The sequence below is a fragment of the Anastrepha obliqua genome, chromosome 5 (genome assembly GCF_027943255.1).
Source record: "Anastrepha obliqua isolate idAnaObli1 chromosome 5, idAnaObli1_1.0, whole genome shotgun sequence".
NCBI classification, from domain to species: Eukaryota; Metazoa; Arthropoda; class Insecta; order Diptera; family Tephritidae; genus Anastrepha; species Anastrepha obliqua.
This window is the reverse complement of record NC_072896.1, coordinates 35560372-35576396: the sequence shown is the minus strand read 5'-3', so window position 1 is coordinate 35576396 and position 16025 is coordinate 35560372. Positions and strand designations below refer to the sequence as shown.

Sequence of the window (16025 nt, the reverse complement as noted above, 5' to 3'; positions counted from 1 at the left end):
TTTAATCAAAATACGTAGGTCTGCAATTGATTGCTCGTATTGGTCAGAATGAATAAAATTTAAATAATGTTCTTCAACTTCCTCTTCATAAGCTACTTCCGTTGTATGCGAGCACGAAGTTGCTCCTATTGCCCGTACGGTACGAAATGTATTGTACGAACAAATAAAATAAAATAATAAGAATAAAAATAAAAATAAGATAAAAATATATAATTTTCTTTTTTAATTCCCTAACCCTTGAGTCGAGCCGAAATCCCGGTTCAAAGACAAAAATAAAAAAAGTTTTGAAGAACCAATTCAAAGGTACAAAAAGCGTTCGAATTACTGAACAGAGCCAATAAAATTTTTCATCCGGTTCATGTCCCTGATCAATGATAATCCCGGCCACGCTTTGCTGTTAATTAATCAATTCTGAGAAGCTAATGCAAAAAGTGGTTAAATTTCAAGGGCCGATGTTGAATGCGAACCACACCTAAAAGTCAATTTTTTTACTGCATTTCATTTGATATTTTTCAATTTCACACTAACTCAATTTGAACCATGGAAAGATACACAATCGAGAAACGCGTTAAAGTTATTCAGGCTTATTATGAAAACGGGCGTTCAAATCAAAATGCATATCGCGCACTTCGTGAAGAAAATCATCTTCAGTGATGAGACACATTTTCACCTCAGTGGATTCGTCAATAAGCAGAGTTGCCGCATTTGGGCGAATGATAATCCAATACTGATTGCCGTAAAACCGATGCACCCACAAAGAGTGACTGTTTGGTGCGGTTTATGGGCCGGCGGCATCATTGGGACGTATTTTTTCCAAAATGAGGCCGGTCAGGCAGTTACTGTGAATATTGTTCGCTATCGTGAGATGATAACGAACTTTTTATGGCCCGAATTGGAAGATATGGATGTGGACGATATGTGATTTCAACAGGACGGTGCCACTTGCCACACAGCTAATGAAACAATGGCTCTTTTGCGCGAAAAATTTGATGGCCGAACAATCTCACGTCGCGGCGATGTCAATTGGCCGCCAAGATCATGTGATTTGACACCGTTGGACTTCTTTCTTTGTGGTGATTTGAAAGAAAAAGTGTACGTCGAGCAACAATTCAAGAGCTAAAGGATGAGATAATTCGGCACATTAACGGCATAGAACGTCAATTATGCCTCAGCGTCATCGAAAATTTGGACCATCGGATGGAGGTGTGCCGCCAAGGCCGCGGCGGTCATTTGGCCGATATTTTATTCCATGCGTAATTGAGTCATACCAATATTATCATAATAAAGAGAAATGACAATAATTTCCTAAAAAAATTGTATTTTATTCAAAATCAACACCGGCCCTTGAAACTTAACCACCCTTTATATTGAATTTGATTTCGATCATATATAATATATTATTTATGGAGATATCCCGATCACAGCGCCATCAATCGAGTTTATTAAAAAAAAAGATTTTAGCCATCGTGCAGCTAATGTATTTTTCGATTTTGAGCCAAATCCGACACAAATACGATTATTAATAGGACTATGAATAAGTTCGTGCGGTTTTTTTTCGAAATTTGAAACTTTATTGACGTAAAATGGTTACAAATTTAATATTCAAAGTATTGTCCATCGCTTACTACTACTTTTTCCCATCTTTCTGGCAATTCACGGATTCCCTTTGTGAAAAATTCGGTCGGTTTTGCCGCAATCCACGAATCGATCCATTTTTTGACTTCATCGTAATTACGGAAGTGCTGTCAGCCAGGCCATGTTGCATCGATCGGAAGAGATAGTAATCGGATGGCGCAAGGTCTGGACTATACGGCGGGTGGGGTAGGACATCCCATTTGAGCGTTTCTAAGTATGTTTTGACCACTTGTGCAACATGTGGCCGAGCATTGTCATGTTGCAAAATAACTTTGTCGTGTCTATCGGCGTATTGCGGCCGTTTTTCTCGCAGTGCTCGGCTCAAACGCATCAATTGTCGTCGGTAGACATCCCCCGTAATCGTTTCATTCGGTTTCAGTAGCTCATAATACACAACACCCAGCTGGTCCCACCAGATACACAGCATAACCTTCAGGCCATGAATATTCTGCGCCGACGTCGATGTTGAAGCATGGCCAGGGTATCCATACGTTGCCCGACGTTTTGGATTGTCGTAATGGACCCACTTTTCATCGCCAGTCACAATTCGATGCAAAAAACCCTTTCTTTTGTGCCGTTGAAGCAGTTGTTCGCATGCCATAAAACGGCGTTCAACGTCTCTTGGCTTCAATTCATACGGCACCCAATGGCCTACCTTTCGGATCATTCCCATGGCTTTTAAACGTTTGGAAATGGTTGATTGATCAACTCCCAAAGTTTTTGCAACCTCTTCTTGCGTTTGAGCCGGATCTTGATCGAGCAATTCCTCCAATTCGGTATCCATGAACTTTGGCGGCGCACCCTCGCGTTCTTCGTCTTCCAAGCCAAAATCACCACTTTTAAAGCGTGCAAACCACTTCTGGCACGTTCGCTCAGCTAGAGCATGCTCACCATAAACTTCCACCAAGATACGATGACTTTCGGCTGCTTTTTTCTTCATATTAAACAATTCCCCGCAAAAACACATTATTTGGCACGAAATTCGACATTTTCAAGTGTGGTAAAAATATTGTTGTTTACGCTTGAAATAAAAAACTTATACTGACGTTTGTGCCTTACGACAGTAGCTCTCCAATGAATGTTTGGAAATGTGGATCGATGGAATAATAATCAAGTTACGCCATCTGTTGTAAAACCGCACGAACTTATTCATAGTCCTATTATTATCTCGAGCACAGCGTCACCTATCGGATATTCTGCGATTTTCTTCTAATTTCAATTCCCTATGGTTTCGAACTGGATCGACTGGCTACGTTTTCGGTCAATCAGTCATAAACATACACATTTTTATATAAAATGTTGGTTAGGCAAACTTTTCTTCGCGTGCTTTTCAGCGCCATCTGATTTAAGAACGCAGCACATTTTTGGATAAATGAATATATTAGCTAGTAGAGTTGTTGTATATGTTCTTCACATTACTTTATAAAATCTTTAAAGAAATCAGGCACAAAAAGTGACCACAAAAAAATCATTTCTCACTTTTGAAAAAAATTTTTGAAATTTTGCACAGCATTCCTACAAATTCAAACACCCCAACGATTTCTATTTATACTTGAATCACTTAAAATAATGATTATTTACTACTACTTTAATAACTTTATATTTTTCTTCAAAGTTTTTACTTCACTAAATTTAGTTGTTTTTAGGAGCGTCTCTCTAATAACTGAATAAAATCAACAAAGAAAAACAGTAATAATAATTTTTTTTCTTGCGTGATTTGGTTTCGAAAAATAACGCCTGCAAATTATGGCAAGTCACTTTTTTTCCAAAATAAAATTTCATATATTTTGTGCCATACCCTTTTTTCTTAATAATTTCAGGTTGCAAATTTAGTGGTTTTCCACGACTTCTTCTTCTTGGGTGGGGTTTACTCATCATTTCTATGGTCGATTTTGTTTGTTTGTTTTATCTCTTTTTTATTTAAATGTCGCTCATCTGCTTGGCATTGTGTACATTTACGTCATAAGCAGAATCTCTCTGAATTTTCGTGATCTACTCGCCTTGATACCGCACTCTGCGGTTTTTTGCTGTCTAATCTAATACATGGAATTAAAAAAATTATAGTAATAATAAATTCATGGTATTCAGTATATTCTGTGTTTCTTCTCTTATTTGTTTGAATTTTTGCATCGCATTTTTAAGAATACTTTACGTAAGTGTTAAATAAATCATCTATTTTTATTATTATTTTATTTTGTATAACCGGTCTGTTTAATACTTTTTCATTTTTATTTCATTTTTTATTTGTTTGCTTTGTTCTTGTTACGGTTTTTTTGACACTTTTGTTGTTGTTGTAGTTTACTTTGTTTTAGTTTATTTATTTATTTTTTTGGTTCATTTTGTTTTAGTATTTTCGTACAATTAGATAAGGCAACGTCATTTGTTCTGTTTTTGTAAACATTTTTTTGTTTGTTGTTTGATCTGAAATCTTATTTATCGGAATATTTGAATTTTGAAATTTTTCATTGAATTACTAATTCTCATCGAATTGTTTTGTAAACTGCATTTTGGGCTATTGCTTGGTGAGTGTGTGTGTGTGAGAGAGTTTGTTGCGTTGATCCGGATTTCGTTCATGTCGCCAGACTTGTACAATTGATTTTAGTATCTTTTTTTGTTATACATTTGAAAATTGTTTTCCAACAAAATCATTTTTAATATTCATTGCCAAAGACGTAAATTTTGACTCCTAAAAACAACAAAAATGTTTTTCTTTTAATTTATTCTTTTTTCCTTTTTGCTTGCCTCAAATTTTCCTTTATTTGCATTTAATTGGAAAATTTGTTTTTTCTTTTGATTTTTGACGTCGAAATATTTATTGTAATTTACATTTAATTTGATAGTAAATTACTAAGTTTTGAAAATTGCATAATTTTGTATTTTTTTGTATGTAATTCATTAGTTTGTTGTGGTAACTGTTAATTTTGTGGCCGAAAAATGAATGCAGTTTATTGCGAGTTGTGAGTTTTTGTTTGGTAAATTGGAGGGAAATTGAAAACTAAAAATTTGTAAAACAAAAAAAAAAATAAATTAATTAATGATGTCTGGTCTCAAAATTTAACGGGCTGTTAAAATTTAAAGTTTTGCAATTTCAATACAAAACTCAGACATTTTAAATTTGACCAGTCTGCTAAATCTAAAAATTGATTGGAGAAACCAGACCTGAGTATATTAAAACTGAAGTATAACGGATTCAGCGGTCAGAAAGTGTAGTAAGCATTAAAGAATACTTAAAATTAATTATTTAATCTTAAAATTAATTTAAACTTAAATTTCAATTTTATTTTATATTTCCGATTACAGTTTTAGGACAAAAATTTATTTTTAACAAAAAATAATAAATAAATTGTAATTAAATATCTAAAATGCACAGGTACAGATACCCAATCTTACTCTCTATATAAAAAACAAAAGCAAAAACAAAAAAAAAATGTATATTTAAAAAACAATTAAAATTAAATTAAGCATCGATGTTGTTTTTCCATTAGAACTATAAAATTTGTATATGTAAAAACGAGAAAAAAAATAAAAAAATTAATTTTTTATAAATTAGTTTGAAAAAATGTGTATTCCAAAAGATATTTTCGTATGATATATTATTCTTTACTTTGATGAATAAGTCAACACAAAAATATTTAAAAATTTTACCAGCTCATGCATAAAATTAAGGGGGTATATACCTTGTGTTGGACTAAAAAATCGAAAATTTTTTTATGGCATATTCTAAAAGTACATCATCCTAAAAGTATAAATTCCAAAAATGATAAAGATCGGAACACTAGAACAAAAGTTACAGACCGTGGAAGCGCGCGACCTTTCTTGGAACGAGAAGTGCACGCAAAACTTTAGACGCGATTATCTCGAAGTCGTGTTTTTTGAAAATTACTTTTTTTTTGCATAAACTTTTTTTTTAATTATTCGAAGTTACACTCTCGTGAATCGGAGCGGTTCACTTTTTATAAATATTTGCATAGTTCGCTGGAATTATTATTTTTTTTTTTAATTTTTGCATCCTTTAAAAATCGTTTTTTTGGTGCAAAGTGGTTTTTATATCGAGAAACATTTTTTTTGGGTGAATAAACCGTTCAGATTCTATAAAAAACATTTTTCTACAATAATCATTTAATTTTTTTGATTTCAGTTGAGCTGCTCATGCGCTACCGTGATCACCGCAAGCCTCTTCTAAAAACGGCGTTTCGGGGGAGGGGCGATATTAACAATAAATAATAATATTTTTTAAAATAAAAACACCAAAATGTATTCTTCGATATGATATATGTTTATATATATATATGTATGCTTCATTTGAATAAAAGTTCTAAAACATATTTAAACAATCGTCCATTTTTTCGGGCTCACAAGGTATATAACCCCTTAAATATGCACAGGCACAGTCACCCTACTCTACTCTCCATCCCACAAAAAACAAAAATAAAATTTAAAAGTAAAAAAAAAACATCGGTACTGTTTTTCCAATGGAATTATAAAATTTTTATATTTGAAAAAAAAAATCCAATATTTTATACATTAGTTTGAAAAAACTTATCTTCCGAAAAATATCTTCAGATGACATTTTTTTTTTGCTTAGATAAAAAAGTCTACCTAGAAGATTAGGTTGGGTAGTGCTGGCAGATCTGTAAAAAGACCTCACCTCAGACCCCTAAGGCCAATTACCGCCTTGCTCCTTGCATCCTCGCCTCCTTTCCAATACCAAATTTCGAAAATTAAATTATTAGAAGTGTGACGGGGCGGGAAAGCAAAGATGCAGAGACCAATTGTCCAGGCGGCACTCTTACGCAGGGTTCAGTAAGAAGATTTTTGCCAACCGGTCTACATAGAAAATACTTAAAAATGTTACCTAGAGAATTCAAAAAACTAAAATAAATATAATAGTTTTAAAAACTAATTTTGCTTATAACAAAACCGAATTTTAGAGGTATTTTCCAAAAGGGCTTAATATTTTTCTGAAATATTTTTGATTAATAATTTTGTAAGTTAAAAAATATAGCTTGTTGCTGCGGCTATCAGGCGGACTTGAATTAAAATATAACGAAAAAGAAAAATAAAATAAACAAAGCTGCTGTTTTTCCATTGGAGTTATACAATTTTTATATTTTTTTATAAATTAGCTTGAAAAAATTTATCATCCGAAAAATAACTTCACATGATATTATTTATACTTTGATAAATAAGTTTACATATATTAAAAATTTTATCAAGTGAAATATTTTTAAAAACAAATTTCATTTAAGAAAAAAATCAAAGTCGAAATCTGGAGAGATTTTCCAATCGGCCCAGCTCATGTAAATTTTAATATTTTTCGGAAATATTTTTCTAGTGGAAAAAAGGAAAATCGCTGCATGTCTTAGGGAGGCATGCTGATGCACTGTAAAAACTTCAGTAAACGGACTCTTTTGGTTCCAGTGCTTTTGGAAGCTCGAAGGCCATTAAATGCGCTCTTGTTATTGTGTTAGAAAAACTTATTATTGAAAATTAATAAGAATAGAAAAAGAAAAACATGAGCTGCTTTTTTCCTCACATCCGACTAACTGAGCATTTGTTGAATATATGTATAAACTAAAAATTGGATTTCTTGAAGAGTTTTTTTAAGTGTCCTACAAGCGAGAAGACGCCTACCTGTAAAACTACCCTTCGCCACTTGAATTCAAGTATTACCTACGCTCACATCGTCTCTGTAGAGCACTACAAATAAAACATGAGATGAAAAGCACTAAGCTTTGAATAAGAATAACGGCGCTAAAATTAAATTTTATACCTTTTCGTTAAGCATCATTCTTTGTATTCCTCCTAGTATTAGCCAATGTTGTTGGTTATTTACGAATTTTAGGCTATTTACAAATTACGGAATGAAACGAACGAAGTTTCGGGTTTGGATTAAATAGTTTTTTCTGAGGATAGAAAACCACCGCCCATCCGAAAAATGGCTGAATAAATATTATTCCACAATAATTTCATATATGTATCCAACGCTGGATTTCGGACCTCAAACGAGATAGTACTACTATATTAGAAAATATGCTGAGCCCAGTGAACGTCCTTCTGGGACCATCTGTGCGAAAAATATTAAAAAGGTCCAAAAGGTTCTTTTGCAAGATTGCAAAGTGGAGTTATGTGAAATAGCAGAACTCATAGGCTTACTATTGAACGCGTCAATAACATCTTGCACAAGCATTTGGGTATGAAAGGCTAACCGTGCGATTAGTGCTGGGCTGTCTGACTTCGGAGAGCATCATATCGGTATCTTCATCGATGAAAATGATGACTACGGAGCCAGACACTTGATGGAGGCTGATTCACCATCTAGGCATGATGGAAGACATCAGCACGACTTGACTGACGAGATTCATGACTTTACTTGACATCCACTGGACCTCCCAGTATGCAGAAGGACCATAAGTGGCATTCATTGGGAGTCCCTCACCACTTTTATGAACTCTCGAATGCCATCAACGGAGTCCTACCACCTACTTTGGCAGATGAACAAATCCAGCTGCCTAGAGAGACCCGCGTTGCTTTGACATAATTACAATCCCGATATGTTCTAGATACTGTAGCAGGTTAAGCTCCTACTTATCCAGAATCGACCGCGACATATGCAATACATATATATCCAGCATGTGAAGGCATCCCCATATGATACAAACCACCTATTCACTTGCCCTCTTAAACCGACCCACTTAACATCCCTTTCCCTTAAGACTCAACTCGTCGAAATAGCATGTTCCCTGGGTCTACCGCTAAAGGAGTTAGATGATGACGATTGATAATTATGGCGCACTGGCTGGGCTACAACAACAACACTAACCACCTATTCTCGTCCCCTCAACCTCATGGCTAACAACCCTTCTCTCTGGAATCACCCTGTCGAAACTGAAGAAGAATGCAAATTAGAATAAGAAGAAAATTGATGTTTTCCTTAAAGGCTCATGGTTCATAAATTGTTAAAAAATTATTCAGCAACAAAAAAAAAGAAGATAATTTGTGCTACCATAAAAGCTGTAAAGCGCAAAGGCATTTTATTTAGCAACCACTCAACGCAGTAAACGACTGTCGCTGTAAGTGCATTTTGAACCCTACCTCACTCACCAAAAAAAAAAAAAATAACTAAAACCAAGAAAAGAGATATTAAACATGGCTAATTATGACAATAAAAATTAAAATATAACTTAAATTTACATTTATATTCAAATAATAGTACATGACTGACTTTCTTCTGTAAAAAAATTAGGTCAGTAGATACTCGTATAATATAATAAATATTATATGTATATTAATTAGGTCAGTTTTTTTTTTTGTTTAAAGTATAAATCCGTTCTGGCTGAATCCGTTTTTTCATAATTTTTAAAAAATTTATAATAATGAAACATAAATATATATTTTAATATTTATATATAAAAATTAAAACAAATTTTCAATATTTTGAATTCAACAAGTTTTTGTTTTATTAAAAATTATATGAATACACAAACCGAGATAAACTTAAACAAAATCGAAATTCAAATAATTCATTTAAGCAAACTTAATATCAAAATCAATTTTAAACAAATTTCAGAAACATTAAAAATATGTAGCTATTCATAAATCTATGTATATGTCAACTCAATATTATATTTATAGGTAACAAAATCTATGTAAGTAATTAAAGCAAGTTTGTAACTATGGAAAAATATAAATTTGTTTAAAAAATTGCTTAAATTCCATTCACATCAGCATTTTTGTGTATGTATATATTTATATATTTTAATAAATGGTAAAAACTGTATGTGTATGCATACCATTTTCTTTTGGATACTACTTATTTTGTTTTGTTGTTTTTATTAATTTTTTGTTTTTTGTTTTTGCTTGCTTAAGTTTATACTTGTCGTTCAATATATATTTTGTAATTATCGCATGCGATTGTATTTTTTTTAATTTTTTTGTTAATTTTTTTAATGGAACTTCCGCTTTTTACCGCCACGCTTTTTTCCTTTGCCCTTCAATTTGCGTTTTTTACTGCCACCACTCGAACCTTCGCCACGTAACGCCGGATCGCGGCTGATTTCGCCGAGTATCTCATCGCCGAGAGTGGCTGCAAGAAGAGAAATGATATAGAAAATGAATTGTAGAGAAATTAATAGAAATTTTAGAAGACAATTTTCAGCGAGTCTTACATAAACACATAAGCACAAACATACATATATGCGAATATTTGCGATATTTTGTAAAGTTTAGACATTTTTATTTTTATTTAATTTCTATTAGTTTTTCTTTTTAACAAAAACATAGTTCATATGTATTATAAAAAAAACATGGAACTTAAGATTTAAACTTTTTACGAAATTAAAGAAAAAATCAACAAATTTCCATTATAAACCAAATATTTTTAACTAGCATCTTTAGAAGCATTTCATGTAAACCGTTTTATAGATTATTGAAATTTGTTTTAATAAAGTGCAAGGTCGAAGTAAGTTGTCCAGATGAGGACGAGGAAGAGACAATCTCGCATCTACTGTGCCACTGTGCTGCTCTATCCAGACGCAGGTTTACTATTATGGGTAGACAATTTTTTAAAGAATTGGAAGATATCAGTTCTACAGAAATCAGAGATATTTTAAAATTTTTTGAAAAGCACACACTGGTTTTAGGAGTGATAGGGACAAGCTCCCCACGTGGCATCACAATGGGCTATGAGTCTAAGTGTGTCCCACAGGACTACCGCCTCAACCTCACCTAACCTAACCTAAGTTCGAAGTGGCTCAAAGATTACGTTGCTTTTGGACAATTTTTCTGCTGACCAGTGTTTTCTTCCATAGAATGAACTGAGTGACTGAGCGCTAAACGGAGAAAAGGCATAAGACCACGACCAAAAAAAAAAAAAAAAATCTCAAAAATCAGTGCGATTTTTGATCTGCATGAAACTTGCACTTTATTCAACACAATGATCTATAAAACTGCATACCCGAAATTTTTCTGAAAATTCTGAGTAAAAAGTTGAAATTTTGTATAAAATTTGGCAATGAGTAAAAAGTTGAAATTTTGATGAAATTTGCCAAATTTTATACAAAATTCGTATACGAACATTGCCATACAAAACGGGGAATGATTGTATGAAATTGACTAAGCAGCGCTCCAAGAAATTCAATTTGCGGAACATGGTGCGATAACAAGGAAAGCCTATTCAATTTTCTTCAGTGGCTCAAACAAACAAGGACAGCCAGGTGTGGGCTTCTACATTAATGGAAAACTTAGAGAAAGTAAAGGTAAATACAAGCTGGCAAAACCTCACAACATGCGAACTAAGCAGACAGACATGGCCGAACTGGAACAGCGGTCGATCGAAAATCTTGTTAAGATTTAACAGAGAAGTTATAAGAAAAATGATAGGGCTATTAACTGGTCATTGTTTAATAGGCAGCCACGCTAGAAGGTAAGGACTCCCGTACTTCGATTTCTGTAGAAGCTGTTTTAGTACAGAAGAAGAGGAAACAGTCAGACACCTTTTAGGTGAGTGTGAAAGCTTAGCTATAAGAAGGTTGCGCACTCTTGATACATAGCATTTTTAACCGATTTAGAGGACATCTAAACTAACGAAGCTCTGCTCGTTTATTAAAGTTACCGGATGGTTTGAAAAGGAACACGTAGGGTATGGATAAGCTCCAGTGGTATCACAATGGACCTGCAAAAGGTCTAAGTGTGTCGCTACGACAACCACCCAACATACCTACCTACCTACCTACCTAGAGAAAGTATAATAGCCTTCGAACCAATTAATGAAAGACTCTGCCTAATGAGACTCAAAGGAAAATTTCAAAACAACAATTGTAGCTGCGTATACGCCTACCGATGTCTCAGAAAATCTTGTAAAATACACTTTCTACGCAAAACTATGTATATATATTAGAAGACGTGATGTCAAAATCATGTAAAGGGTTTTTAATAAGAGACGTTACTTTGATATTCAAAGAAAAATGCTATTTTTTAATATAAATGATCGGATGTTTCATTTCATTATAAAGAGGAAAATATGCCGTTAATAGTGGAAAATAACATCAGGCAAATGACCACCACGACCACGCTTACAGGACAATAACCTTTTCATGAAATTTTCCATAACCGAATTGCAAAGTGGCTGTCCTATGTCCTCGATAGCCTCACGAATCCCATCTTTGAGGTCTTAAATCGACCCTGGGCTGTTGGTGTATACCTTCTCTTTCAAGTGGCACCAAAGAAAAAAGTCACAAGGTGTTAAATCACAAGATCTCGGTGGCCAATTGTGATCACCTCTGCGAGAGATAACACGGTCCGTAAACTTTTCCCGTAAAATATCAATGGTTTCGTTGCTTGTATGGCACGTAGCGCCTTAAACGTCGTCCAGATCAATACCATCCAATTCCGCCCATAAAAAATCGTTAATCATCTCTCGATAGCGCAATCCATTCACCTGTAACATCTGTTATTGGAAAACTCCTTAAATGTGACATACAAATTTCACGCGAAGATTTAAATGCAAAGGTTGGGAAACACCGATATTAGCAAAGACGTTAGTGGAAGGCACTCTCTCCACATACGAATCGAGCAATAATGGTACGTGTCTAATACATTTTTGTCTTAGCAGCGGGTTGTGGTAGTATTTTTAACAATTTGTAACACTATTTTACTGTCTTAGACGAGTGTTTACTTGATAGGAGCGATTTCAGAGCTGCCTGACTATCAGAGTAAATGAAGATTTCTTTAACTGTGACTATGCTTTATTTAGCAAAGTAAAAGGCTTTCTGAGATTCTCAAAATTTCGGCTTAGAATATGTACATATGTATGTATTACTTAGATTCAAATTTGTAATTTGAAAATTTAAATTTTGTAATGAATTTTAATTCAAAAGCTATAATGAATATTTTAAAATAATTGCAACACGACATACGAACTTGTTTTTTTTTATTTTGCCTTCCCAAATAAATCATTTTATTTTTATTTTCTACTTTGTCGTGACATTCTAATGTACAAAATGTTGCCTAGTGTTAGCACCTTTAATGAATCCGCCTTGATTTCAAAGAAAATTTCTTTGTTAACTTTGTATAGAAAGATTCTGACGAGATCTTGAGAGTAATAGACGTACCAACCATCAACACGATTGTTGTTAGAAAAGATGTATTTACACCAAACTTTTCCACATAGATGGGGCGGACCTGTTATGGCTTGCAAGATTACTAGATTTAAATGCTCTACATTTCGGTGATAGCCTTAAGGAGAAGAAGCTACGAATTCAACTAAAATACCAACAAATCAGATACCGCCACCGAGGCGGTTTTAGAAAACCTTTGAGCATCATTCAGTCAAAATGGCGTGTAGGCTTGGATATGGTAGGAGGAAGCTACTTTGCACATCTTATGCAAATTGTGTTTTTGTTTTTGTTAACTGAAATAAACGACAGATTAAAGCGTCGAGCTTGGAACGACCATGTGGCAAGGGCTAAAAGTAACCGGGTTATTAGAGCAGCTTCTGCAATAGTCCAAATGAGATACATTCGCTCTTTGAGCATGTCGACCTAAGAGACAGTGAGTGGACTGTGATTAAAGTAACTAAGATAAAAACGTTTTTCCTTGCCCGATTAAGTAGCGCCTTCGAGCACCTGACGTCCCATTTTGGCCAACATCTTTTTATGCAGTTACATGTCAGATTATCAACCTATCTGGTCTTGCCTGAAGTGGCAATGCTACTTGCACCCAGCAGTTTGCAGGTTAAGGGGTATACCTGCAATCCCTCCGTGCCAAGAGGGAGGCGAGTGATATTGCGGTCTCGCGCTAATTTGTCTGCCTTACAATTCCCTGGTATGTAACTATGCTCAAAGACCCATATCAAATAGATGCGGAAACATTCTGCCATCTCGTTAAGAGATTCTCGGCATTTGCGAGCGGCCGCCGTAGCCGAATGGGAAATCACAGAGAGGTCGTTGGTTCGAATCTCGGTGAGAGCAAAATTAATAAAAACATTTTTCTAATAGCGGTCGCCCCTCGGCAGGCAATGGCAAACCTCCGAGTGTATTTCTGCCATGAAAACGCTCCTCATAAAAATATCTGCCGTTCGGAGTCGGCTTGAAACTGTAGGTCCCTCCATTTGTGGAACAACATCAAGACGCACACCACAAATAGGAGGAGGAGCTCGGCCAAACACCTAACAGAAGTGTACGCGCCAATTATTTATTTTTTTTATGGGATCAGAGACAACAAATGCGCCTGATCATCGCTAAACTGTTGCTGCTTTCACATACAAACTTTTCGCTCGGCGAGCAGCGGTGTTTTGAAATAATCAAATAAATTAAATAAACAAACGCTCCAGAGAAGAATAATCTGTCATATCTATAAAATTGTTGGCTTGTGTGCCTTTTTTGCTTTTTCGCCTCCTTTGGCTCATATTATTACCTCCTTCAATATTTTACATTCCCTTTCGGTTACACCCTGTATATACGCATGCAAAGTGTTTCACTTACCCAGCGTGGTCAACTTGCGCTGACGATGCTTTTCCGCTTTGGTCACCGGCAGGCGTGTCAAATAGGTTTCCTCATATTCCTGTTTCTCTTTTTGTTGCTTGGAGAGCAGCTGTTGAGCGCGTGAGCCAGACGACAGTTCCGTTGGTGCATCGAGATACTCCTCCTTCAGATCTTGCAGCATTGAAGCGCTACGGGGGTGCAAAAGTATTCTGTAGAAAAAAATTTGCTAAAAAAAAATAACAACAACTTACGTAATCGCCCGCTTCTTGGCACGTTCAATCATTTTCTTATCCTTATCAACAGCTTTCTCATCGCCATCGTAGTAGACTGGTTTAATTTTGGGCGGCACATAAATACCAGATTTACCCGCTGTGGCGCCTTTTTTGGGTTTCTTCACACCAGTCTCGCCCTCCTCATCGTCGCCATCACTTTCCGAATCCGAATTCTCAGATGCATCCTCATCATCATCAGCATCGTCTTCACCGCCGGCATTTGTGAGCATATTATCAAGATTAGGCTGTGGAGATTTTGTTGGAAAATTAAAACGTAAAAAATACCTCAAACTCTATCTTTCTAATATCGGGCATCGTAAATGCTTTGTCACTCTTACCTTATACAAAATTGGATCGGAACTACTCGACACACCCGTGGTGGCTGTCTTCACCAACTTATCGATCTGATAGCGTAGCTTGTGATCGATGGGTCGTATTTTCTCCAAAACTGTGCGTATTTCAATGAGACGCTCAATGGATGGATCTCCTTCGATGGTTTCGCCGGAGCATTTGCGCAACACGACATAAGTGAGATTTATCAAATAGTCGAGCAGCATGTGATATTTGACTTCCAGAAAGCTCAGTCCATATTCTGTGGTTAGTTCGCCACGCTTTACGCGCTGCAGCATGCTTTCCACCAGATCGGTGACCTGTTTCACATTGCTGTTCATTTCACCGAGCAGCTGTATGGCCTGTGGGATGTCCTGTTGCTGCACATGGCAGTCATAGTCGAGAGCCTGGAAAGAGCGGATGGGAGAAGAAATTAATATTTGTTCTCATGAGCTTCTTCATACGCCTTTTTTTAACTAACTTCCATACTTTCTGTTGTCACTTCACACATTTCAATTTAGATATACTTTTGTTGATTGCATTCTAAAACTATACGAGTACAGTTTTATTTGATGGTCAGCCACAATTACATTCACTTTCGCAACTCTTATTTTAACTAAAATTTTATCACTTCAATTTGTTCAACCCTTTCCGGTTGATGAAGCCACAGTGGCGGCATTCGCAAGTTCGCCAGACAAGGCGGCAAAATATCATTAAGAGGAAACGAAAGATTTTCGGGATCAATAGAAAGTTAGCAACTCTGCATGTCGCGCACGTTATTTTAAAATTAAACACCGTAAATCCATTTCAACAAATTCTGTAAATCACTAAGGAGCAAAAAAAACTCCGCTAAAGCTAAATTTGTTCCGACTAGCTGGTACTCCCATCAGAGAAATTTGTCGATCGCACAGGGTTCAACGACGTCAACATCAATACTCACACCACAAATTGGAGGAGGAGTTCGGCCAAATATCTATAAAAGGAAGTACGCGCCAAATATACGTATACAGGGTGAACGATATGAAGTGTACCTATCACACCGCTTGTATCTGTAAAACAGCTCATGACATCAACGTCAAAATTGTTCTAATGACAGTTCAATATATTGTTTATAAGCCATCAAAAGCATTTGCGTCTCAGTTTTGTTGAATTTTTTTTCTGTGATGGAATTCAAACGTAATAGTGTGATTGCGTTATATTTTGCTGGAAAATTACAACCAGCCATTGTTCGTGCAAAACGCTATGGAGGTGGACCAAAAAAACCGCAACAACGCCAGAAATGGTTCGGAAAGAGAAGGCTCGACTT

General features: G+C 35.3%; 1 protein-coding gene across 1 annotated transcript; it reads right to left on the bottom strand.

Annotated features, from left to right (window-relative positions):
• Positions 1-9229: 9229 nt before the first annotated feature.
• LOC129248697 (neuroguidin) lies at positions 9230-15230 on the bottom strand. The gene is made up of 5 exons (XM_054888325.1): positions 15201-15230; positions 14728-15126; positions 14369-14634; positions 14118-14305; positions 9230-9721 (listed from the first exon to the last, which is right to left on the bottom strand). The coding sequence occupies exons 1-5, from the start codon at positions 15228-15230 to the stop codon at positions 9582-9584; spliced, it is 1023 nt and encodes a 340-aa protein (XP_054744300.1). The 3' UTR covers positions 9230-9581.
• Positions 15231-16025: the final 795 nt, after the last annotated feature.

Bases quoted from the DNA above. Each gene is read 5' to 3' on its own strand.
- LOC129248697 (XM_054888325.1), bottom strand. From the start codon at position 15,230: ATGTGTGAAGTGACAACAGAAAGTATGGAA. The intron at 15,127-15,200 runs GTTAGTTAAAAA...CGCTCTTTCCAG, and splicing joins TGACAACAGAAAGTATGGAA to GCTCTCGACTATGACTGCCA. The intron at 9,722-14,117 runs GTAAGTGAAACA...CTCTTCTTGCAG, and splicing joins GCGCAAGTTGACCACGCTGG to CCACTCTCGGCGATGAGATA.